At 40.3% G+C, this 25,689-nt stretch overlaps 3 protein-coding genes across 6 annotated transcripts in view; 2 read left to right on the forward strand and 1 right to left on the reverse strand.

Annotated features, from left to right (window-relative positions):
* On the forward strand, positions 1 to 25,447 carry LOC307000292 (adhesion G-protein coupled receptor F1-like). 2 transcript variants are annotated; one of them, XM_079615739.1, is made up of 11 exons: positions 1 to 118; positions 454 to 518; positions 2,115 to 2,300; positions 16,333 to 16,536; positions 16,695 to 16,835; positions 16,944 to 17,119; positions 17,210 to 17,380; positions 22,479 to 23,822; positions 23,988 to 24,029; positions 24,220 to 24,262; positions 24,356 to 25,447. In XM_079615739.1, exons 3-11 carry the CDS (start codon positions 2,159 to 2,161, stop codon positions 24,442 to 24,444), a joined length of 2,352 nt encoding a protein of 783 aa, XP_079471865.1. In that variant the 5' UTR covers positions 1 to 118; positions 454 to 518; positions 2,115 to 2,158; the 3' UTR covers positions 24,445 to 25,447. The 2 variants fall into 2 exon arrangements, with proteins under 2 accessions (XP_079471865.1, XP_079471866.1); XM_079615740.1 differs by having other exon boundaries at positions 2,253 to 2,300.
* Positions 1 to 25,689, reverse strand: part of LOC307000351 (uncharacterized protein) — a 166,770-nt gene that overhangs the window by 138,026 nt on the left and 3,055 nt on the right. The gene's annotated exons all lie outside the window — the stretch shown is intronic.
* The window catches only part of LOC307000506 (uncharacterized protein), a 177,768-nt gene that overhangs the window by 126,370 nt on the left and 25,709 nt on the right, over positions 1 to 25,689 (forward strand). The gene's annotated exons all lie outside the window — the stretch shown is intronic.

Raw genomic sequence — 25,689 nt, forward strand, 5'->3', positions numbered from 1 at the left:
TTTTATTACAGTTTTTGACTTTAGAATGTCAATGACAATAGAAGCTATTTTTGATACCAGACTCAATGACCCCAATGATACGATGTACAAAATCTACGCCAGTAAAATTCAGTCAGCAGTGAGTATTTCATATTTCATTTAAAATATATATTTATTGTCTATCCTTTTTGTTGTTGAAAAAAAGTATAAAATAAAATAAAAATAAAACAAATACAGTGGAAAACTATTCCAACTCTTAACCTCTATAGAGGGCTTGGCTATGAGTAATAGGAAGTTTATGAGTTTAACCATTCTTTAATTTCTTGTTAGCCCATGTATGTAAAATCCTTTTCCTCAGTGTATATATATATATATATATATATATATATATATATATATATATATATATATGTATATATATATGTGTGTGTGTATTATACACTTTCTAATGTATGCTTACTCTTACATTTACAGATTGAAGATAGTTACAAAACTCTACCTGCCTACATTAAAGGTTCTGTAAGAGTCGAAAGATTCAGGTAAAGTCTACAATCTAATCATGTATTTTGGCATTTAACTCTTGTGTTAAAACTGTGTCGTCCCATTATTGTGGTTTGTGTTTTGCTCTATAGACTTGGCAGCATTATAGTAGACTACACTATCTATTAGGGGTGTCACGATTCTCCAAATCCTCGATTCGATTACATTTTCGATTCTAAGGTCACAGTTCGATTCGATTCTCGGTTTTTACTTTTTTTTTTTAAAGCACAGGTTGCTATGCCATTTTTAGACCAAACTTTTATGCATAATATCTGACCTTTGTTCGCAATGTACCACACTACATTGTCAAATTTTAAACATTTATTAAGAACATAATGTAACAATACTTATATCTTCAGTCAATTGGAAACTTAAGCAAAATAACCTGCGATCTAGTTTCTCTTTTGTAACTGCAGTCTTCTTCACAGAAGATGACATTCAAGTTCACAACAAAACAAACAAACAAACAAACAAACAAACAGTTTAACAGATGGATATATGCGTCGCGCAGAGCCACGTCTTTAAAATTATAACACTTTATTCTCTGAGTGTACACACACAAACACACACACACACACACACACACACACACACACACACACACACACCGGCGGCGCCATTCGCCGTCTGTCCGCGGCGCCAGCAACGGCTCAGGACCTTGTTCAAAATTAATCCTGCCGCACCAGAGAGCGCCATTCACATAGTTTTATATTAGCCTACATTTATTATACATGAATACATTTTATATACATTTATTTGTCTCAAATCGTCGTTATGACTTTGCTGCAATATACATGTTTAACATTCATTTACAGAAATCAGCTGGTTGAATGAAAATGGCTGATGTTATCGGATTTTCAGGATACATTCAGTTAACGGACACTCTCTGAGATAAAGTGCAGACTAAGCAACGTTGTACAGTAGCCTCATAAGATAGACATGATCTTAATTCCATAATGTCCTTAAACATAATATTGCAGGCCACATGAAAGTGCGCGTCCGGTGTACGATACCTCGAGTTGTCATAGACGCGCCCCGGCGCTTCTCGACCGGTGTGTGCGATACCTCGAGTTGTCAAAGACGCGGCGCTTCTTGTCCGGTGTGTGCGTGACTCGCAGCATTTCAACACGCGTTTTTTTCTGCTTGACAAGCCGACCGAACGTGACATGGGGGCGTGGCAGCATCGACGATTCCATTTTTTAATTCGATGATCGAGATTGTGACTTAATTTCGATCGATTTCGATTTAAAATCGAAATCGTGACACCCTTACTATCTATACAACAGTCGTCAGCCCTAATAGCCCTGCAATTGCAGCAGCAAACATACAGGTTGCCAGAAGTCTCAGGATTTTAGGAATCCCTGTAGCTCTACATGCTTTTGCTGAAAGTGGTGAGGGTAATCAGTGTCGAATCTTAAAAAAAAATGTATTTGCAGTCATATTAAATTATTTTCCTGTTGCTCACAAATAGTTATGTTGCTTCATATAAGATGCTAGTTGGTTTTCTATAAGCATGAGCACTTGTAAAATGTTGATAGGACCACCATACCCATATTAAAGATATGAAAAGTAAAATAAGGTTTATTTACTTTCAGTTCAAACAAACCTGTCTGCAGAAAAATTGTATCCTCAGCAAGATATGGTGCTGAAATGTATATGGCCAGAGTTTGTTGAGGGGACAATGACATGGAGTGTACCTAAATCAGTTGCAAATACAAGATACTCCGTTTCAGATAACGGCAGCACTCTCACTGTGAAAAATATCAACAAGAGGGACAGAGGTGAATAACACATGATTTATCTTTGTTGTCTTGTTAAAGACTCACTGACCAACTTAATAGTTAGAAATCAACCCCTATACCCTCATTCACTATTCCATTACTCCACTAATATAGTTCACTTAAAGGAGGGAATGAAAACGAGTTCAGACTCTGAGGGCCTTATCATACATTCGGTGCAATGCGGCGCCAGGCGTGACTCAAGTGTGATTTGCTAGTTTCAGCCTGACGCAGGTATCATTTTCACATCCTGTGCCACGTTGTTTAAATAGCAAGTGCATTTGTGCGCCCATGGGCTGCTGGTCTGAAAACAAAGTGTGTTCATGCGCATTGTTGGCGCCTTGCTATTTTGAAGAAACTGAAATTGAATTTATTTTTTATTTTTTATTATTTAAAGTGTGCATTAGTAATATTCACGGACACTTTTTTCCCGAAGATGGTCTGCTTGCGCATTTTAATCTCGCGTATGAGCAAATCCGTTTCCTCACTAGAGAAGCGTTCAGTTTTTCCGCTAATTGTCAGATTTGCTATTTACATGGTGGAATTTGCAATGGCATCAAGCACAACTGGCTTTTAAATGGAATGGGAGATGGGACTCTGGTTGGTTTAATGCACGTAAAGCCAGAAACCCGCCCATTACTCATTAAGAGAATGGGGACAACCCTTATAGACCATGCGCTGGGCGCACAGACCATTTTCCCCGTCATTAAACTAGCAAAAGTGGATTCAGACACGCCCTAAGTGCCATGCGCATTAGACCATGCACTTAGATCGTTAAAATAGGGCCTAGAGCTTTCTAGTGTGTGTGTGTGTGTGTGTGTGTGTGTGTGTGTGTGTGTGTGTGTGTGTGTACACAAATATCTTTGTGAGAACCAGTTTGAGTTTTAGACCATTGGAGTGAGGACCAAGAGAGTAAAGTGAGGACATTTTGGCCGGTCCACACTTTCTGAGACCCCTTTAAAGGCCTGTGTGAGGGTCAAGACTTGGTTTTAGGGATAAGGTTATAATGAGGTTAAGGGTAGGTTTAGGGTAAGGGTTCGGGTTAGGCACTTAGTTGTTATGGGTAAGGTTAGGGTAAATGCTAGAAATTGCATTGTGTCAATGAATGTCCTCATAAAGATAGATGTACAAGAATGTGCGTGTGCGTGTGCGTGTGCTGCCTGGCTAGCGTGCTCTCTTCCATGGAGCACGAAATAAGAAATGTTGAAGAACGTACTGCCACAGTTTTCCATGCAGTGAAAGTGAACAGGAATTTGGGCTGTCAAAATGACAAGAGAAAAAAAGCATAAACGTATCAGACTAATTCTTTGTCAATGCCACATTGTGGTGGGAAAAATGAGTAGTTCGTCAATCTGACAAAATTTGGCATATGTTAAAGTCGGCATGAAATAAAATTTTACAATTCGTATTTTTATATGTAATATTATAGTGTGTATTATAAATGATTTATCTGTGCACTTCATACATTTTTTTTAATTCATGTACCCTTATAATCTTTAATCAAATACGTCACCCTTCCCTCCCCCCTCGAAACGACTTCTCTTCTCTTCTGGTCATGTGCTATGGCGCGAGGGCATGGCAACTCCCCTCAAACCGTTAGTCTGCTATGAGCGAGAGATGGAGAGGAGGAGTGCTAAAGTAAAACCCTGCTCTCTGTTCAATATTCCGTTTCACTTGGAAATATGTCACAACACTGGAGAAAAGTCATTTGTAACTTCCGGTTCATGCTGACTTTAAGTTTTTGGCTTCAGGTTTTTTTGTTTGGCCAATAAATGTTGGAAGCAGGACTATTTATTTTGATGGAGCAATGTTACCAGAGCACAGACAAACACAAGCTCATGATGTTTCATTTAATGGCAAGTTTCAAGTTGCATTTCTCCCTTTCTCTTTGCAGAAATGATTATTTTACTTTAGTAAACTTTACTTTACTTTAGGTTGTGTTTTAAAATGTATAATGTTCCTCAAACGTTCTTTCAACTTAATTTTGATTTAAAATTAAGAATAAATTAGTCACCACAGAAGATGAATCATAAACACGGGACGTGATGGTAAACTGTCCATTGTGCCAATGGATGGTATGCACATGAGGTTTGCCTTGATGTTGAGAGTGGCGTGGGAGCTGTACCTCAGTCATGGGAAAGATGTACATTTCGGGACACATTATCAGTAATGTACCTTTGAATCAGGGGGTGTTTCGGCCTTTTGCTGCCAGACTCTTGAGGACCTGGTTGTGTCTCCAGGTGTAACGCCTTACAACCGGCCAAGATGTGCTTAAGAGTCGCTGGAGCTGGGCAGAGGGCAGAGGTTGGGTCCTCGCCATACCACTGGTGGAGGTTTTTTGGAGATGGGAGCACATCATAGGTGCTCTGATGATGATGAAGCTGATGTTGCTTGCCTCCATTCAGAGCTCCCTCCAGCTAAGATTTCTCCTCTCCAGGCCTTCCCACCTCATCCATTGTCCCTGCTTAGGGACCTGCTTAGGGCTTAGGGCTCACCTCCTCGACCACCATTTTCCTCCTCTTTGATGTTGAGGCTTTACGCCAAGTTGGCTTACTTGCCGTAAGGCCAAGACTTCCTCTTCCCAACTGGACGTGCCCTACAATATCGCTGTACCTCAGGGCTGACGTGGCTTGCTGCACCACGTCGGATGGCGTCCATTTCCGTCCAGTTAACGGGTGGAACGGCATTGCTGATGGTCTGGTCTCTGGAGTCCTTCAAAGTCATCTGGAGTCTCACTTTAGAGCACTTGTACTCTTCGGTGAGGCTCGTGATAGGCAGTTCAAGGACCCCTTTGCCATAGAGGCTGATGTTAGTCAGACAGCGTGGGACGCCGAGCCATTTCTTTACGTATGAAGTCATGGTTCGCTCCATCTTCTCCACAGTTGTTATTGGGAGCTCATAGATAGTGAGTGGCCACATTACCCGAGGGAGGAATCCAAATTGCAGGCCCCAAAGCTTGAGCTTCCCTGGCAGTAGGGTACTGTTGATGTTTTCCAGACTGTTGGTAATGTCCTGCCTCACTTGCTGCATTTGGTCTTTGTCCCTGAGGCTTGCGTTGTACCATCTACCCAGGCTTTTGACAGGTTGCTCAGCCACTGTTGGTATTGGGTCATCACCAATGCAGAACTTCACATCTTTAAGCTTTCCCTTAACTATTGAGATGCTTCGTGACTTGTTCGGTTTGATTTTCATCCGGGCCCACTTGAGTTTTTCCTGCAGTTTTCCAAGTAGCCGCCTGGTACATGCTGCAGTAGTGGTCAGGGTGGTCATGTCATCCATGTATGCTCGGATAGGTGGAAGGCGGATACCGTTCATAGTTCGCTCATCCCTCACCACCCATCTTGAGGCCCTGATGATGACCTCCATGGCCATTGTGAAGGCCAGGGGTGAGATTGTACAGCCTGCCATGGTGCCTACTTCTATGCGCTGCCATGATGTTGTAAAGTCGGCTGTTGTAAAGCACAGTTGCAGGTCTTCGAAGTCTTTTACTAGACTAGTGACGGATGATGGAACGTGGAAGAAGTTGAAGGATTCCCAGAGGAGGTTATGAGAAACTGATCCAAAGACATTGGCCAGGTCAAGGAAGATGACATGGATGTCTCTCTTGTCTTTCTTCACTGCTTGAATCTGGTGCCAGATCATGCTGGTATGCTCCAAGCAACCAGAGAACCCAGGAATGCCGGCCTTCTGAACGGATGTATCAATGTACTTGTTCTTCTTCAGGTAGGTGGACAACCTTCGTGCTATCACGCTGAAAAAGGTTTTTCCCTCAACGTTGAGAAGGCAGATTGGCCGGAATTGACTAAAATCTGTAGTCTCCTTCTCCTTGGGAATTAGCACCCCTCCAGCCCTTCGCCACACCTTAGGTATTATTCCCTTCTGCCACACTATCCTCATGAGCCTCCAAAGATAGTGTAGAACATCTGGTGCGTTCTGGTAGAGCTTATACATAACATTTCAACAACATAAAATGGCCTGCTTCGTTAATATTACTAGAATGAAAAGTACCTTAGAGTTACTTTAAACAGTAGACTTTCTATTTGTCCGTCTCTGGTCATGATTTGGAGACAATGAGCATATGAACCGTTTAACCATGCTGCTAAAAATGCCCCTCCCTGCGGCCAAAACCAGTCGTCTGTGGATGAGAGTCTGAATCAAGGACTGGAGGGACGTTTTTTTCTGCTTCACTTCACAGATGCTGAGTCAAAGGAGAAGTTTAGAATGACGGGACGGGATATAGCACTTTATTCAACAGGAAAAACAACGTCATCACGCTATTTCAAAGTCATTGCACATGCGCAGTCCTTTCAGTTTCGGTTTTCAATCCGATCAAGTGTTTACATGTTCTCTCGACCGGATTACAAAAGGAATAAACCACCCCTTTCACTCCGATCAAAATTCCAATTGGATCAAGCTTAATCGGATCGATTAAGGCGTTTACATGAAGGTTTTTCAGTCCGATTGAGCCATCAATCCGATTATAAGGGTCCATGTAAACACAGTTACACAGCAAAAATTAATAATTAATTAAATTAATACTCCTCAGTGTACATATGTGTCCACACTACAGAGTGTTAAAAGTAACACTGAAGCAGTGTTAAAGTTAATGAAATAATTAAGTGTTAAATTATGTGATAATTGACCATTATTGAAGACACCTGAAGAGCCCAACTTAAGTAAACACTCATCACCATAATGGTGACTTTTAGAAGAAACTATTATTTTCAATAAAACATAAACATCTAAACATCTGTTAATTCTCAATGAGACCTTCTGTAGACGTCTGACAGAAATAAACTCAGTCTGGTTAGTAATAAGTGAAGCTGGTAATGCTGTTTGTGGAGTTGTTTAATCCTCTGCTGAGATCTTCACAGATTGTAGTTCTTGTGTTTCTGCTCGTCTCTTCTCTTTTTTCTGTTCTTGTTGATTCAATGATTCTGCTTGTTATCATCAGTTGTCTTCAATAGTTCGAAGAGCGAATAGTTCGAAGTTCGAATAGTTCGAAGAAGCTATTGAAAAGCAGGAGAGAGCATCAGTCTGTGAGTGTTTACTTTTCTCAGTAGATTTTAGCGCGGTTCTTTGTTGCTAGGAAACTTTGTTTTGTTTTCTGTGTTTTACTCTCGGCCTTTGTTTGTTTGTGTGTCGTGACTTGAGTTTTGCTTGGCGAAAGAGTAGGGTGTGGCCTGCTGTATTCAACAACATGGTATTAGGCGCGTATAAATAGGTTAGTGCACCGCGGCAGCTGTGGTGTGAAGCCCTCATCGTGTGAAGACCGAAGAGTGTAAAGACAAACGACTCTACCTGTGCGACTCCACCGAGCAAGGACACCGACAAGGCACTTGAGTATTAATTTCTCGTTATTTGTTTTATCTTCTTGTTGTTTCCTCTCTCTACTACTCAACTTTCAACTGATCTTTCTGTTTGTGAGCTCTTACACCATGTGTTTTCTAATCCCTACTATTACTAACATGCGTAAATCCAATGTCACACGTCGGAGGCGGTACAATCCTAACAACCTGCGTACCCTTCCAATGTCTTCTAGTACTATTTTCTCTTTTCCTATTGATCTCTGGAATTGCCAGTCCGCTGTAAACAAAGCCGACTTCATTACATCTATTTCTAGTCATTCAGGTCTCAACCTTTTGGCCCTGACTGAGACCTGGATCAGACCAGATGACACTGCCACACCGGCTGCGCTCTCCACTAACTTCACTTTCTCACACACCCCTCACCTGACTGGAAGGGGTGGAGGTACTGGTCTGCTCATCTCAAACGATTGGAAATTTAATAATTTACCACCTCTGTATAACAACAGCTCATTTGAATCACATTTCATTACCATCACCGGTCCTATTAAAATCCATTGTGTAGTTATATATCGTCCCCCAGGTCAGCTTGACAGTTTCTTAGAGGAGCTTGATGTGCTACTCTCTCATCCTTCCCCGAGAATGGCACTCCTCTCATAGTTCTTGGAGACTTCAACATCCACCTTGAAAAACCTCAAGCTGCTGATTTCCACACTCTGCTTGCCTCATTCAACCTCAAACGAGTATCGCCTGCGGCTACTCACAAATCAGGTAACAAATTGGACCTTATTTACACACGCTACTGCTCCACTGCACACCTCAGATCACTTCCTCCTCACTCTCAACCTCAACCTGCCTCAGAAGACAACTCGCACTAAGCTCACTCTCACCCTCTCGTCTATCCTCTTTGATCTCATCCACACTTCCTCCACCAAACTCTCAGCACTAGATACTAACAATGCCACTGATACTCTTTTCTCCTCTTTAACATCCTGCTTGGACATCTTCTGCCCCCTTTTCTCCAGGCCAGCCCACGCCACTCCCTCTGCCCCCTGGTTATCTGATGTTTTCTGTGAATATCGTGCTAAACTCAGGGGTGCAGAGAGGAAGTGGCGCAAATCCAAAGATCATACTGACCTTGGTCCTAATCAATCCCTCCTCAACATATCTACTGCTAAAATGACATACTATCACAACAAAATTAACAATTCTTCTGACTCTCGCATGCTTTTCAAAACCTTCTCCTCTCTTCTTAACCCTCCTCCTCCTCCTCCTCCTCCTTCATCAACCCTAACAACTGATGATTTTGCCACATTCTTCATAAATAAAACAACCACCATCAGCGGCCAATTTACCAATCCACAAACTGACACACACATACCCTTCTTCTCCTTACTTTCAGAGACAGAATTCTCAAAACTCCTCCTTTCCAATCGCCCTACTACCTGTCCGCTTGATCCTATTCCCACTAACTTACTTCAAGCTATTTCTTCCTCTGTTGTATCCGCACTCACACACATCATGAACACCTCTCTTCACACTGGTACATTTCCCACAGCATTCAAGCAGGCTCGGGTAACCCCACTGCTTAAGAAACCCACACTAAATCCAGCACATCTAGAAAATTAGAGACCAGTATCCCTTCAACACTTCAACGAGTTGTTTTAAACCAGATCTCCTCCTTTTTTGCGCAGAACAACCTCTTGGACAACAATCAGTCTGGCTTCAAAAGCGGACACTCAACTGAGACTGCTCTGCTCTCAGTAATTGAAGCTTTGAGACTGGCAAGAGCAGCTTCCAAGTCCTCAGTTCTCATCCTGCTAGATCTGTCTGCTGCCTTTGACACAGTTAACCACCAGATCCTCCTGTCAATCCTAAAGATGAAGGGCATCTCGGGAACTGCACTCCTGTGGCTCAAGTCTTATCTCTCGGGTAGATCCTTTAGGGTGTCGTGGAGGGTGAGGTGTCTAAGACCCAACATCTAGCTACAGGTATGCCTCAGGGCTCAGTGCTTGGACCACTTCTCTTCTCCATCTACATGACATCACTAGGATCTGTGATTCAGAAACATGGCTTCTCCTATCACTGCTATGCTGATGACACACAACTCTACCTCTCATTCCAGCCTTATGATCCAACGGTAGCCGCTCGCATCTCAGCCAGCCTGACAGACATTTCTGGCTGGATGAAGGACCACCACCTTCAACTAAACCTTGCGAAGACAGAGCTACTTGTAATCCCGGCTAACCCAGCACTTCATCACAACTTCACCATTCAGCTAGGCTCGTCATCCATAACTCCATCAAGATCAGCCAGGAACCTTGGAGTTGACTGGATTATTGTAATGCTCTCCTGGCTGGTCTCCCAGCTTGAGAGAGCACACGTCACTCCTGTCCTCGCACTGGTTGCCGGTTTCCGCTCGCATCAAATTAAAGTCACTGACGTTTGCCTACAAAACAACCACTGCACTGCGTACCTTAACTCATTACTTCAGACTTATGTGCCATCCACAAACTTGCGCTCTTCAAGCGAGCGGCGTCTTGTGGTGCCATCTCAAAGAGGCACAAAATCTCTTTCTCGGACCTTTACCATGACTGCTCCCTGCTGGTGGAATGATCTTCCTAACTCAGCCAGAGCTGCTGAGTCTGTAGCCATTTTTAAGAAACTGCTGAAGACGTATCTTTTTCGGCAGCACTTGATCCAGTAATACTAACACTTTCTCTATTCTATCTAAAAAAAATAAAAAAATACTACGTTAGATTGTACTGCGAAGGGTAATAGCACTTACATACTGTTGTCCTACTGCTGGTTTAATTGCTTCTATTGTTCTCATTTGTAATTCGCTTTGGTTAAAAGCGTCTGCTAAATGAATAAATGTAATGTAAATGTGAATAATGGTCAATTATCACCTAATAATCCGCACACACACATTCACTCAACTTGACGTCACACACTTGATCACACTTTCTTGATCGATTGCTCCTGTCTGCCTCGCTGTGACTGCTGCTGCTGTGAGTTTGTTTGCTGCGTCTAAGCCTCGTATTAGCTTCGTATTTCTTTCTGTTTTGAACCATCATTTATTATCGTTTCTAGTTGTTTATACTACTAAATACAGCTTACCCAACATCTCAGATTAACCTGACATTGCTAGCTTCCGTTATTGTCAGCACAACACGCTAACTCGCTAGCCTTTTAACAGTTATTTATTTTTCTCTCGCGCGCCCGCGCCTTTGAGTTCATAAAAGCCCAGGTGAGTAAGAATCAGTCAACAAACACGGTGAGTAATGTCTTCTCCTGTTATTGTCACCAGCACTTCATGTCACATGTTTAGCATAGCCTTCTCTGTCGGCAATATAGGATTTATATGTGATAAATGCAAGGAGACAGTCAGGCTGACAGAGAAGATTTCAGAACTAGAGACACGCATCCAAACTTTAATCGAGAATAGTAAGAAGAGTGCTAGAGCTTTAGATACTAATTTGGATGCGCCTAGCCTAGTGAACTCTTTACATGAGTCGGTTCCGGCTGAAGTAGAGCCTGTGCAGCAGGGCAGAAGGGTGACAGTGAGAGATCGCTCTAGTCGCGGATCAAAAAACCACTTTTCCGTTCCGATAACAAATCGATTTGCCCCGCTCAGTGAAACACCCACTGAGAATTATTCTGATTGTGCCCTAGTTATTGGCGATTCTATTACACGGAACGTGAAAATAGAGACACCAGCCACCATAGTCACATGTTTGCCGGGAGCCAGAGCGCCTGACATCAAAGCAAATTTAAAAGTGCTGGCTAATGCTAAACGTAAATTCTCTAAGATTATTATTCACGTCGGCACTAATGATGTTCGACTCCGCCAGTCGGAGATCACCAAAATTAATATTAAAGAGGTGTGTGAACTTGCAAGTATGATGTCAAGCACTGTAATTTGCTCTGGCCCCCTTCCTGTTCGCAGGAGTGATGAGATAGTTAGTAGATTGTGTTCACTCAATGGCTGGCTGTCTGGGTGGTGTCCGCAGAATAATATAGAATTCATAGACAATTGGAAAAGTTTTTGGGGCAAACCTGACCTGTTGAAAAGAGATGGTATTCATCCCTCCTGGGATGGTGCTGCTCTTCTCTCTAGTAATTTGGCTCATAGTCTTAGAGATAAAACATGACAATCTGGGCCTCAGGTCAGGAAGCAGACAGACTGGCTTAACCGACCGTCTGCTAGCGGCCTCACGTCACCAAGGTCAGATAAATCCCATCACATAGAGACTCTTTCACCTAGATATCATCATATAGAGACTGTGTCTGTTCCCCGAACTTGGAAATCTAAAAAACGTTCAAACCCATCTAAGGTTAAAAATGTAATTGATGTTCAACAAATAAAAAACAGATATAATACAAATGAGAAAATGATAAAGCTTGGGTCGCTGAATATTCGATCTCTTCAAAAGCGCTAATAGTTAATGATATGATTACAGATTATAACCTAGATGTGCTGTGTTTAACAGAAACCTGGCTAAAACCAAACGATTACATTGCTTTAAATGAGTCAACCCCACAAGATTACGGTTATAAACATGAACCTCCTCTGAAACGCAAAGGAGTAGGTGTTGCTGTAATTTATAGTAATGTTTTCAAAACCACTAAGAAATCTAGTTGTAAATATAATTCTTTTGAAGTGTTGGTGCTTAATGTAAAAATATCTAGTGTAAACGATAAATCACATTTGAAAATTCTGCTGGCTACTGTATACAGGCCACCAGGGTACCATACAGACTTTATCAAAGAATTTGCGGACTTTCTATCAGAATTAGTATTGGCTGCAGATAAAGTACTAATTGTTGGTGATTTTAATATACACATAGATAATGAAAAAGATGCATTGGGATTGGCATTTAAAGACATTATAAACTCAATTGGAGTTAGACAACACGTGTCAGGACCTACTCATTGTCGTAATCATACTCTAGATCTAATACTATCACATGGAATAGATGTTGATGCCGTTGAAATACTGCAGCAGAGCGATGACATCTCAGATCATTATCTAGTCTCGTGTAAATTACATTTAGCCAAGGCTGCAAAGCCGACTCCGTGTTATAAATATGTTAGACCGATCACTTCTGCCACTAAAGATTGCTTTATCAATAATCTTCCTAATCAGTTTCATCATCTCAGCATCCCGGATAGCTTAGAAGAACTTGATATTGCAACAGAAACTTTTAACTCTCTCTTTTCCAGCACTTTAGACACAGTTGCTCCGCTGCGCTTAAAGAAGATTAAAGAACATAGTCCAACGCCGTGGCACAACGAGCACACTCAGGCCCTTAAGAGAGCAGCCAGAAAAATGGAGCGCAACTGGAAGAAAACAAAACTAGAGGTGTTTCGGATTTCATGGAAGGAGAGCTCGATTGCTTACAGAGAGGCTTTAAACGCTGCTAGATCTGCTTATTTTTCAACCCTATTAGAAGAAAATAAACATAATCCTAGGTATTTATTTGAAACAGTGGCTAAACTAACGAAAAAGAAAGCTTCAAGCCCAGAAGTTTCCAAGCAACACAGCAGTAATGACTTTATGAACTTCTTCACTTATAAGATCGATAATATCAGGGACAAAATTATAACTATGCAACCGTCTAATACATTATCGCATCAGGAAGTGCATTGTAGTCTCCCTGAGGGAAAATTTTATTCTTTCATTGCTATAGGAGAGGAAGAATTTTGCAAACTCGTCAAATCATCTAAATCGACAACGTGCATGTTAGACCCTATACCAACTAAGCTGCTGAAAGAGATGCTTCCAGATGTCATAGATCCTCTTCTTAATATCATTAATTAATCTTTGTCTCTAGGATACGTACCAAAAACCTTTAAGCTAGCTATGATTAAACCGCTTGTTAAAAAAACGCAACTTGATCCTACAAAACTAGTCAATTACAGGCCGATCTCTAATCTGCCATTTCTGTCAAAGATATTAGAAAAAGCAGTATCCTCACAACTGTGTTCCTTTCTTGAAAGAAATGATATCTGCGAGGATTTTCAGTCCGGATTTAGACCGTACCATAGTACCAAGACAGCTCTCGTTAGAGTCACAAATGATTTGCTCTTATCATCCGATCATGGTTGTATCTCTCTATTAGTATTACTTAATCTTAGTGCTGCATTTGACACCATTGACCACAACATCCTTTTAAATAGACTCGAACATTATGTTGGCATTAGTGGAATTGCACTAGCATGGTTTAAATCATACTTATCTGACCGTTATCAGTTTGTACCAGTAAATGAAGAGATGTCTTATCAATCACAAGTTAAGTATGGCGTACCACAAGGCTCAGTACTAGGACCGCTGCTGTTCACTCTGTATATGCTACCATTAGGAGATATCATTAGGAAACATGGAATTAGCTTTCACTGTTATGCCGACGATACTCAGCTGTATATTTCTTCAAAAACTAACGAAACCTACCAATTCACAAAATTAACGGAATGCATAGCTGATAAAAAAAAATGGATGACTAGTAATTTCCTACTACTAAATTCAGAAAAAACAGAGATTCTAATTATTGGACAAAAAACTTCCACACGTAATAACTTAGAGTACTGTCTAACACTTGATGCCTGCTCTGTTAAGTCTTCGTCGTCGGTTAGGAACCTGGGTGTGCTCTTTGATACCAATCTTTCATTTGAAAGTCATGTGTCTGTAAATCCGCTTTCTTCCATCTTAAAAATATATCTAAATTACGTCATATGCTCTCAATGAATAATGCAGAACAATTAGTTCATGCGTTTATGACCTCAAGGCTAGATTATTGTAATGCTCTACTAGGTGGTTGCCCTGCACGCTTAATAAACAAACTACAGCTGGTCCAAAACGCAGCAGCTCGAGTTCTTACTAGAACCAGGAAGTATGACCATATTAGCCCCATTCTGTCAACACTGCATTGGCTGCCTATTAAACATCGTATAAATTTTAAAGGTAACACTTTACAATAAGGTTCATTTATTAATGTATTAACTAACATGAACTAACGATGAGCAATACATGTATTACAGTATTTATTAATCTTTGTTAATGCTAGTTAATATGAATAAAGCTGTTCATTGTTTGTTCATGTTAGTTCACAGTGCATTAACTCATGTTAACAAGATTTTAATAAAGTATTAGTAAATGTTGAAGTTGACATTAACAAAGATGAATAAATGCTGTATAAGTGTAGTTCATTATTAGTTAACGTTAACTAATGTAGTTAACTAATGTTAACTAATGAACCTTATTGTAAAGTGTTACCATTTTAAAATATTGCTGATCACTTACAAAGCACTAAATGGTTTAGCTCCGCAGTACTTGAGCGAGCTCTTAACGCATTATAGTCCTTCACGTCTACTGCGATCTCAAAATTCGGGCCAGTTAATAATACCTAGAATATCAAAATCGACTGCTGGCGGTAGATCCTTTTCCTACTTAGCACCAAAACTTTGAAACAGTCTTCCTACCATTGTCCGGGAAGCAGACACACTCTGTCTATACACATAACACATTATAGACTTCTATAATTCAATGTTAGGCTGCATAGTTTAGAACAGCCGGGACCGGGAACACTTCCCGTAAATCCTGATGTACTTGGTACATCATAAGATGGATGGCGTCTACGCTAATATTAGTCTCTCTGTCTATCCCGAGGTTTACCGCTGTCCACCGGAACCAGGCCGTATCCAGATCTGATGAAGGACCAGCGCCAGGACACGACGACGCCGCTGACCTGAAGTGTCAACCAGTCTCTCCTCCTCTCCACTCCGACTTCAACAAACCGGAACTGGACAAATACTCTGATTCATTCTGAACTTCTGACCTGTAATGCTCCTGAATCATAATCATACACTGTTCACTCATTGGCCAGAGGAGAACTGGCCCCCGACTGAGCCTGGGTTCTCCCAAGGTTTTTTTCTCCATTCTGTCACCTGATGGAGTTTTGGTTCCTTGCCGCTTTTGCCTTGCCTTCTGGCTTGCTTAGTTGGGGACATTTAATATTCAAGAATATTATAGATCTGCCTTAAAGGTGGACGATGATGAAATTGTTTTTTGTATTATTTTCATGTTATCACTGTGAAGCTGCTTTGATACAATCTGTATTGTAAAAAGCGCTATATAAATAAAGGTGACTTGACTTGACTAATTAATCCCTTAATTATATCATTAACTTCAACACTGCTTCAGTGTTACTTTTAACACTCTGTGGACACATGTACACTGAGGAGTGTTAATTTAACACCAGGGATTTTGCTGTGTATAGTGATTCTGCTTATCAGGTGTTCATCAGTGTCTGAATTCACTCACTTATTTTCATTCAAATGGACTATATTAGTGAACTAATGTAGGGAATAGTGAATGAGGGTATAGCGTGTGATTTTGAACATATAGCGTGTGATCTGAGTGTTGACTGAGCGCTGTTAATTCACAGTATATTCCTGTGGGCTATTTTCTCAAAAACGACAAATACAACCCAGAATGTCTTGTTTTCTCGGGTATAATGCTGTTTTAATGGAAAATAGTATGATACTGTCAGAATTTGGCCTTTTTTTACAGCAAGGGTTAACAGTGTTTGTAATGTTTGCTTTTAAGGAACATTTATTTATTTATTCATTCATTCATTTATTGATTGCATGCTTTCGAAAATAAATGCATAAATAATTTATATATATTTTATTTTTTATTTTATTTTTAAAAAAATTTCCACTTGCAGGTAGATACGCGTGTATTATAAACAGGATTCTACCTTACAGTCAGTGGCAAGATATAGTTATTGAACCACTTCCCAATATCATAGTGGATAACAATGTAAAAGTGTTTGAGTGTGCAGACCAGACTATCCAACTGACATGCTGTGAAAAAATATATGAAGTGGAGTGGAGACCGATACCTTCTGGTGATCAAGTGACAGCTTCAGGTTGTACATTACAGACGAGCGATGCATTTTTACAATTCTTATAAAGTTATTGAGTGCAGTATTATGCTGCAGTGAAAAACTTTGTTAAATTCACCATGTTGTATCATGCTTTTTAATGATTGCATTTACCTCTTTTTGCATTTACCTCTTGCAATCAGACAAGGGATGCATCACAGTATTCCATAAAATCATGAGCATAGATTGTGAGGCTGAAATATTTACATGCCAACTCAAGAACCCGGCACTACAACATTTCCATTATAGCAGGAAGAGTGTCATAGTTCATAAAGTCATAGGAGGTGAACTTTTCCATCATTTGATGCAGCCACATATTATTGTATTTCTTTTTAGCTGTCTAAAAAGATATAACGATTGTTTTTTCTGTTTGTACAAAATATTTACTGTAGAAGTTACCTGTAAAAGTGAAATGCTTGGAGATGGAATCCGAGGTGATATTCGGACAGGACTCTGTGACAAAGGCTGGGAAGGCAGTATTACTTGTCAATGTATATCAGGTATGTGGGAGGTGATATACATGGACTGTGTACTTCAAGTTATCAAAGACCTTGAAAAGAAAGCTGAGGTAAACTATTGTTCATTTATGTATTAGTGAAACAATAATAAATATTCAATTGCCAATTTAAATATTTCTGACATTAACTTTGTAATTTAGGTCTTGGTTGTCATAGACATGCCAGTGCTTGTGGCTGAGCTCAGTAATGCTACAGTGCAGAATACTCAAGAGATAACACAGTCTCCTGAAACTATCCAAACAATTGTTGGGATACTTGTAACAATCGCTGATATTTCACAAAACGTTATCATCAATAAGCCTGTGATGGAGGTATGTATTGTATACGACTTGTATACAAATTCATTGAATTTCATAACAGGGTTTAAAACAGGGGTGTCCAATCCTGCTCCTGGAGGGCCAGCTTCCATCAGAGTTATGGGCTCGTTTGCTGCGGACCTGATTCCACACACTATGCGCGAATAGTCAAGTTTTTGTCGCGTCTGTGTAGCCATTTAGTGATTTGTCAGTCAATCAGCAATATTTAAAAATGTATACAATGTTAAATAGGGAGCCAATGCAGTGTTAACAGTACCGGGCTTATATGATCATACTTCCTGGTTCTGGTTAACTAATTGTTCTGCATTTTTCATTGAGAGCATATGACATAATTTATATATGTTTTTAAGATGGAAAAATGCAGTTTTACAGATACTAGACACGTGACTTTCAAATGAAAGATTGGTATCAAAAAGCACACCCAGGTTCCTAACCGACGACGAAGACTTAACAGAGCAGGCATCAAGTGTTAGACAGTACTCTAGGTTATTACGCGAGGAAGTTTTTTGTCCAATAATTAGAATCTCTGTTTTTTTCAGAATTAAGTAGTAGGAAATTGCTAGTCATTCAGTTTTTTTTTTTTTTTTTGTGAATTGGTAAGTTTCATCAGGGCGTAAAGAAATATAGAGCTGAGTATCATCAGCTTAACAGTGAAAACTAATGCCATGCTTCCTCCAGCTAGTCCCAAACTTCAGAAAACGTCCAAACGGCCATTGGGCAGTGGGGGGGGGGGGGGGGGAATCGGTCGACGCCACGAGCCGACCCTCCCCGATTGACCGACTGACCCGGGAGGGTTCGAAGGGCCGACGGGAGGCCCCCGAAGTCTGAGCCCCCCCCCAATGCAGTTCGGCCTTCATCCTCGGTGTGGCGCCACATGCGCCCCATCCCACAAACCCACCCCGATTGCCCACTAAAGTGGCCAAATGTCCCCACATATGAGATATGGAGATCACATGTAGCATTTATTACATTGTAGAAAATAGTGGCTTCGCGGACAGTGGAATTTTGGGATGACACTTTGTTCTACGGACTCAGGGGAGACTAAATGGTTTTCATCAAAATATTACGAAAGCTAAGCTTAAAAACAAACGTGTCCACGAAGCCACTATTTTGCTGCAAAATGTGGTTTCGAGGACACTCATTTTAATGCAAATTAAACACTGAAAGAACTTGTGTGATGTGTTCAGTTGAGTGTACTTAATACAGTAGAGGTGGTTTAATCAACAAGAATCGACATCACATATGACGGGAGAGCAAAAACACAAAAATGTTCCAGTTCCAACCTATTTAGTGGCTTCCAAATAGGGGTTTCGCGGACACTGCATTTTAATGCAATTTAAACACTGAAATGACTTGAAAATGTGTGTGATGTGTTCAGTTAAGTGTACTTAGTACAGTAGAGATGGATTAATCATTAACCCTAACTCGGTATGTGTACTATCTGGGCCACGCGCAGTCGAATGTGCTCGGTCTCGTCACTCTAGCGCCACCAGGCGCTGAGATATGGTAGTGCACCACCCTTATTTTTGCCCCTATTGAGCTCAAGTCTTGTGGGCATAGCAATTGGGCCGCAGCTGGTCGATTGGACTTGGTCCCGTGTCTCTTGCGCCACAAGGCGCCGAGATATGGCCGGGTGAGTTGTTGGAAAAATACGGCTGAGGGCCCCCCCCCTGAGTTGAGGCTTATTTCCGCCATTAAATAAGCTGCAATTGGACACAATCCCACCTGCAATCTATTGAATGGGGCTTCAGACAGTTTCTTTGATAGATATTTTAATAAAAGTTCCTGTCATTATAAAAACTATTTTACTGCACTCATCAGGCCACCCAGAGTCTGTAGCACCAAGTTTCGTCACAAAATTCCACTGTCCACCAAACCACTATTTGGTACAATGGAATAAATGCTATGTGGGATCTCCATATCCCAGCTCAGGAGAGGTGTAGAGAGCCAGGACTTGCACTCATGTATACGTCTCACCGCCCTCTATTAGAATCCAAGGTTTTGAGAAGATCCGAGAAACTTTATTTTCAGACCCAAAAAATCTATAAGGTTGCCTGCCCTGTCTGTTTTTTTGGGCCGAGAAATAAAGTTTCTCTGATCTTCTTGAAGCTCTGTATTCTGATAAAGACGGAGACAGGAATGCAAGGTTGAAGGCTCTAGACCTTTCCAGAGCTGAGATATGGAGATCCCACGTAGCATTTATTACATTGTACAAAATAGTGGCTTCGCGGACAGTGGAATTGTGGGATGACACTTGGTGTTACGGACTCAGAGGAGCCCGCTGAGTGCTGATACATGGGTTTCAAAATATCAAAATATTTCAAAAGCTAAGCTTAAAAACCAAGCTTAAAAACCATGTCCGCGAAGCCACTATTTTGCCGCCAAATAGTGGTTTCGAGGACACTCATTTTTATGCAAATTAAACATTGAAATGACTTGAAAATTAGTGTGATGTGTTCAGTTGAGTGTACTCAGTACAGCAGAGGTGGTTTAATTAACGAGAATTTCTGCTGATAACAAGCAGAATCACTGAAACAACAAGAACAGAAAGAGAAGCAGATGAGAAAGAGATGAGAAGAAACAAGAACTACAAGTTACTTCCAGCCACAGCCTGAGATAAATCAACTGAAGATAAAAGAAGACAAAGGCTACGTTCAGACTGTCAGTCCAAATCCAATTTGTGCGCATATTGAAAGTAAGATCCGATCTGATTGAAATCTGATCAGAATGAGTTAATGTGAACAGCAAAAAAATTATGAAAAAGCTACATCCATGTTTCAGTCTGACTACTCTGATCGGATTTCGAGTGGTTTATGTGACTTTCTCACAACACGTAAAATATAAACGTAAGACGTTGTTATACATGCTGAAAGTCGCTACTGAAACAAAGCTGTGTTTTTGCAAAGTGCCAAACGAGCAGAAAATGACAATATAACGGAGACATATTTTGAAACCGGCGGAGACGACAGTGAGGGAAAAAGCTGTGCATACCACCATCCGGTAGTGATGCAATTTCAAAACACTGATTCATGAAGCTTCGAAGCCTTTACGAATCTATTGTTCCAAAACAATGGTTCGGAGTGTATGGAAGTAAAATAATGACAAATGTTTTTGAAATAAAAAAGCCTGTTGAATTGCACTACTTGAAAAAAATATGTATTGCATTAACCATGCTTGCATTTTAATGCATTGTATTTTTAGGGCTTGCATTTTTATGGGCTGAAATTCAACATGGTTGTATATTTAAGCTGTGAATATTTCAATTCAAAACATTTCAAACACATTTTCATTCATAAAAATTCAATAATCCATTTTCACCTTTCATATTTCACTTCCAAAATATTCAAACTGTTTAAAAATACAACCTATAATATTCAACAGGCAATTTTCGGTCCACTTTATTTCGCTTTACAAATTCGCTTCCACAAATTCAGTGGTTCAAATTCGACAGTAAATTCAACATTGACATCCGGGAACTGTAGGAAAAGCAGTAGATTACCGAGCATACTCTCCATCTGCTGTTAATCGATCTCACCAGCAGGGAGTGCAAGCGCGTGTTGTTGACGAAGACCAGAGCAACAGTTAGAGCAAGCCATTCATTCATTCATTCATTCATTCATAAACACAGATTTATAGAAATGTAAGTGTATTTGTGATTATTATGAGGGCTGTTTTTATGTTTAATTCAATTACGTCATAACTGTTTCGAAAGACTTCGGAATTTCAATCACAGAACCAATGAACAAGTGTCTGTGGGTTTTATCTGATCTCTGATCAGTTTTATACATTTATAGGCGTTTTAATTAGACATTAGGATAATTTAAAGGAATAATCATAGTTAATAGTCTCTTATTGGCCTGTTTTGCTGAGCCATTCATAGAACAAACCAAACAAACCCTGACAATTGATAAAAGAACATATAGACACTTGATAATCTTATTAGATTATTAGATAATAGCATTTGAAAAAGATTTTACTTTAAAAAAAATCGATTCATTTAAAGTTTTTTTTATGCCTGTTTGGCCTGGGTTTTTGTTGCATTTACACTGTTCTGACCACTAGGGGTCACCTGTGACACCTTTTTCGAAGCCTCAACACAATACAGCACATGTGCGTCAATTGTTTCAGTGTTTCACAAAGTTGACTCTCCAGAAAGTTGGTGACTTCTGCGCACTGTGAGCCTCAGCATGTGCTGACCCGCTCTGTTATTTTACGTGACCTACCACGATACCAGCAGGCCAGGTGATTGTTACACGGAGCGTGCTGCTCTGCCACTTCGGGACTCGGCCGTGAAGCCCGTGCTGAAGCGCTCGTGCCCCGGAGGGCGAGGTGGGTTGCAGTGCGGAGCCCATGAGCTAACGGTCTGGGCTACCCTCGTGCATGTCCATGAGTGGCTTGGCCTAGTAGACCTGAAGCAATGCCATGGCATGCAAAGAGGAAGTGGCTTGACCATAGGATTTGTAAACTCTGCCCGCCAGAACGGACGAGAAACTCACAGGCCTTGGAGGGGAGGGGAGGATCCCCCGTCCAAGAGGCAGCAGCCGCCGGATACAGGTGTGTCGCAACAGACTGCTCCACTGGAGGGATAGCCTCATAACCCTTCACCGCTCTGTGTGGCGTTGTTGAGATCTCTTCTGAATCTTTTAAGGATAATGTTGTGAGAATGTTAGAATGTTTGTCTCTGGAGACAAGTATGAGAAGCGAGAGACTCAAAGAAAAGTCTCAATTTGATGTTAAAGTAACCACATTTTTGTCTAGGAGAAACATTTGAGATGTTAGAAAGATCTAGGCCAGATCTTTTTTCTGTCCTCTGGTCGAACACTGTGTAGGGACCATGTCAACTGGAAAATGGTATTCATGATCACTAGAAATGTCCAGACAGGTGTGCTTGACAGGGAATGGGATTGGACACCTTTGTCTTATAATATGCAGTGTTTTATCAATAAATGAGCCAACTTACAGTTTTACATTCATTTCATTGGTCAAATTGTGGGAATGCTGTTTCTGGCATTTTTTTATTAGAATATAATATCTTTACATTATCTTGTGAAAAATTGTTTCTACTAAACATGATTTGATGTTTCTTTTTCAGAATTTTCTTAAAACAGTGGATATAATTGTTTCAGATGAAACCATTAACTCATGGGACCAGTTGAACAATGGCACGACAGGAGACACCGGTGTGGCACTTCTCCATGCTATTGAGAATATAGGTGACCGTCTCACAGATGGCGAATTTACTATTAAAGAAACATCCATTAAGTTAACTAGAACTACAATAATCTCCTCATATAGCGGAATATCAACCCTGCCAAACTCAACAACTGAGATTTTGATACCGCAAGTTCTTGAACCCACAGCCATGACCATTATAATCTTCTCAAGACTTGACAAAGTCCTACCTACCCGTACAACTAGTAATGGCAACAGTAAGACATCAGTTTCCCGCATCAGTGGAGATGTTGTTGTTGTTAAGGTTAACCAAACACTTAAGAACATTTTGTTTACATTTGACATTATAGATAAACATTTTGGAAATCCTGAATGTGTCTTTTGGGACTTCAATCTTAATGCATGGCATTCCACTGGATGTGAAGTAAAGTCCTTTAGGATAGAAACAGGCAAGATTACCTGTGAATGCCACCACACAACCTCGTTTTCGATCTTGATGTCACCATTTTTGTCAAGTTACGCCTTAGCCTATATAACTTACATTGGTGTAGCCATTTCAATGGCCTCCTTGATTTTGTGTCTCATTATTGAGATTATTGTTTGGAAGTCAGTCACAAGAAATAAGATATCCTACATGAGACACGTCTCCATAGTCAACATCGCTGTGTCTCTACTGATTGCAAACATCTGTTTTATCACTGGTGCTTTAATTGCAGAACAAGAGCAGCCAACCTCAGTGAGTCGCTGCAGTCCAGCAGTTTTCTTCATGCACCTTTTTTACCTGTCTCTTTTCTTCTGGATGTTAATTTCAGCGCTGCTGCTCTTTTACCACACAGTAACACTCTTTTCCCAAATGTCAAGGGCCAAAATCACGGCCATTACATTCTCAGTTGGTTATGGTGCACCTTTGCTCATAGCGATCATTACTGTTGCATCAACCGCTGGACCTCAACATTATATTACAAGAATATATGTATGCTGGCTAAACTGGAATGAATCTAAGGCCCTGCTGGCATTTGTGGTTCCAGCTCTGACTATTGTAGCCATAAACCTTGTGCTTTTGATTGTGGCACTGTACAAAATGTTAAAGACAGGAGCTGGTGCTGCAACTCAACCAAATGAGACACATGCCCTGGTGGTCATTATCCGATGTGTGGCCTTTCTGACTCCTCTCTTTGCTCTAACATGGGGATTTGGACTTGGGACAATGGTGTCACGTGACTTTGGCGTTCATGTGGTGTTTACACTTCTCAATTCACTGCAGGTACTATTTTCCGTCTTTGTATTATTGACTTTATAGTATGGTTATATTTTGTGTGTTTTTTTATGCAAACAGGTTATTTTATTTGTACGAATATAAAATTTAACAATATTACATGCAGTCAACTAGTATAAATAAAGTTCTCACATGTTTATGACACTTCCACAGGGATTCTTTATTTTGGTGTTTGGAACACTTTCCGACAGCAAGGTATGAATACAATTTTGTTGGTTTGCAATTTGATGAGCCAGTTTGTCAAACTCTTTTGTCAGAATGAGCTTTGGAAGGTTTTTACTATATATATATATATATATATATATATATATATATATATATATATATATATATATATATATATACATAATATATTTTTTACACATTTTGTCATATATGGTTGCAGATTCGTGAGGCACTAGCAGGGAAGCTAAGGATGTGGAGAAGTAGTAAGTATTGCTACTAAATTAAATGAATACACACACATATACATATATATATATATATTATATTATAAATAACATACAATTGACTATTTGCAGATTTGTACGACCAATTGGAACTCAGAACATTTTCAGCAGCTTCATCTTCAAACAACTCCACCTGCTCTGATACTTTTTTGAATGCATAATTAACCACTTTATTAACTACATTCTACTTAATTAAACATTGAAATTGCCTTTTACAAACGTGTTCCCTACACTAAAAGTATATGTAAACTGCATTGTCTTTTACTGATTTATGGTTAAAAGTATTTCTATGTTCTGAAATAATTCCAAAAAATGGGTTACCATCGACAGACACTAACAAAAACTAAAAACGATTCAAATATGCTATTATGCTTCTTTTAATCTTCCACACGTAATAACCTAGAATAATGTCTATCACTTGATGGCTCTGTTAAGTCTTCATCGTCGGTTAGGAACCTGGGTGTGCTCTTTGATACCAATCTTTCATTTGAAAGTCAAGTGTCTAGTATCTGTAAAACCGCTTTCTTCCATCTTAAAAATATATCTAAATTACGCCATATGCTCTCATTGACAAATGTGGAACAATTAGTTCATTCGTTCATGACCTCAAAGCTAGATTATTGTAATGCTCTACTGGGTGGTTGCCCTGCACGCTTAACAAACAAACTACAGCTGGTCCAAAACGCAGCAGCTCGAGTTCTTACCAGAACCAGGAAGTATGACCATATTAGCCCCGTTCTGTCAACACTGCATTGGCTGCCTATTAAACATCGTATACATTTTAAAATATTGACGTTCTTTCACCAGATTTGTAATTTTTCATTCATTAATTGGGTTCGTCCCGAAACCGTCTTAGCACATAAAGATGAACTACTTACCGTGACTACTTACGAGTCTATCTCAGACTCTGGTGATGTGGTTTCTCCACTGCATGGATTCTTCATGTGTCGCTTCAGGAGACTTTTAATAGAGAAACTCTTTCCACACTGATCACACGTGTGCGGCTTCTCTCTGCTGTGGATCTTCTCATGTGTTTTCAGAGTTGATGACTGACTGAATCTCTTGTCGCAGTGTGAACACTTGTAAGGTTTTTCTCCAGTGTGAATTCTCTGGTGCAGTTTTAAATCTCTCCCTGTAATAAAAGTCTTCTCACACTCAAAGCACATGTACTCTCTCACACCGGTGTGTATTTTTTGATGTGCATGTAAATTTTGCAGCAGTGAAAAACTCTTTCCACACACAGAACATGAATGTGGCTTCTCCTTCGTATGAACTGTCATGTGTCTCTTCAGGTCTGATGCACTAAGAAATGTTTTCCCACATTGATCACATGTGAACGGCTTCACTCCGGTGTGGATCCTCATGTGACTCTTAAGGGATGATGATCGACTGAAACTATTCCCACA

Source organism: Phoxinus phoxinus, assembly GCF_949152265.1.
Source record: "Phoxinus phoxinus genome assembly, chromosome: 1".
NCBI lineage: Eukaryota > Metazoa > Chordata > Actinopteri > Cypriniformes > Leuciscidae > Phoxinus > Phoxinus phoxinus.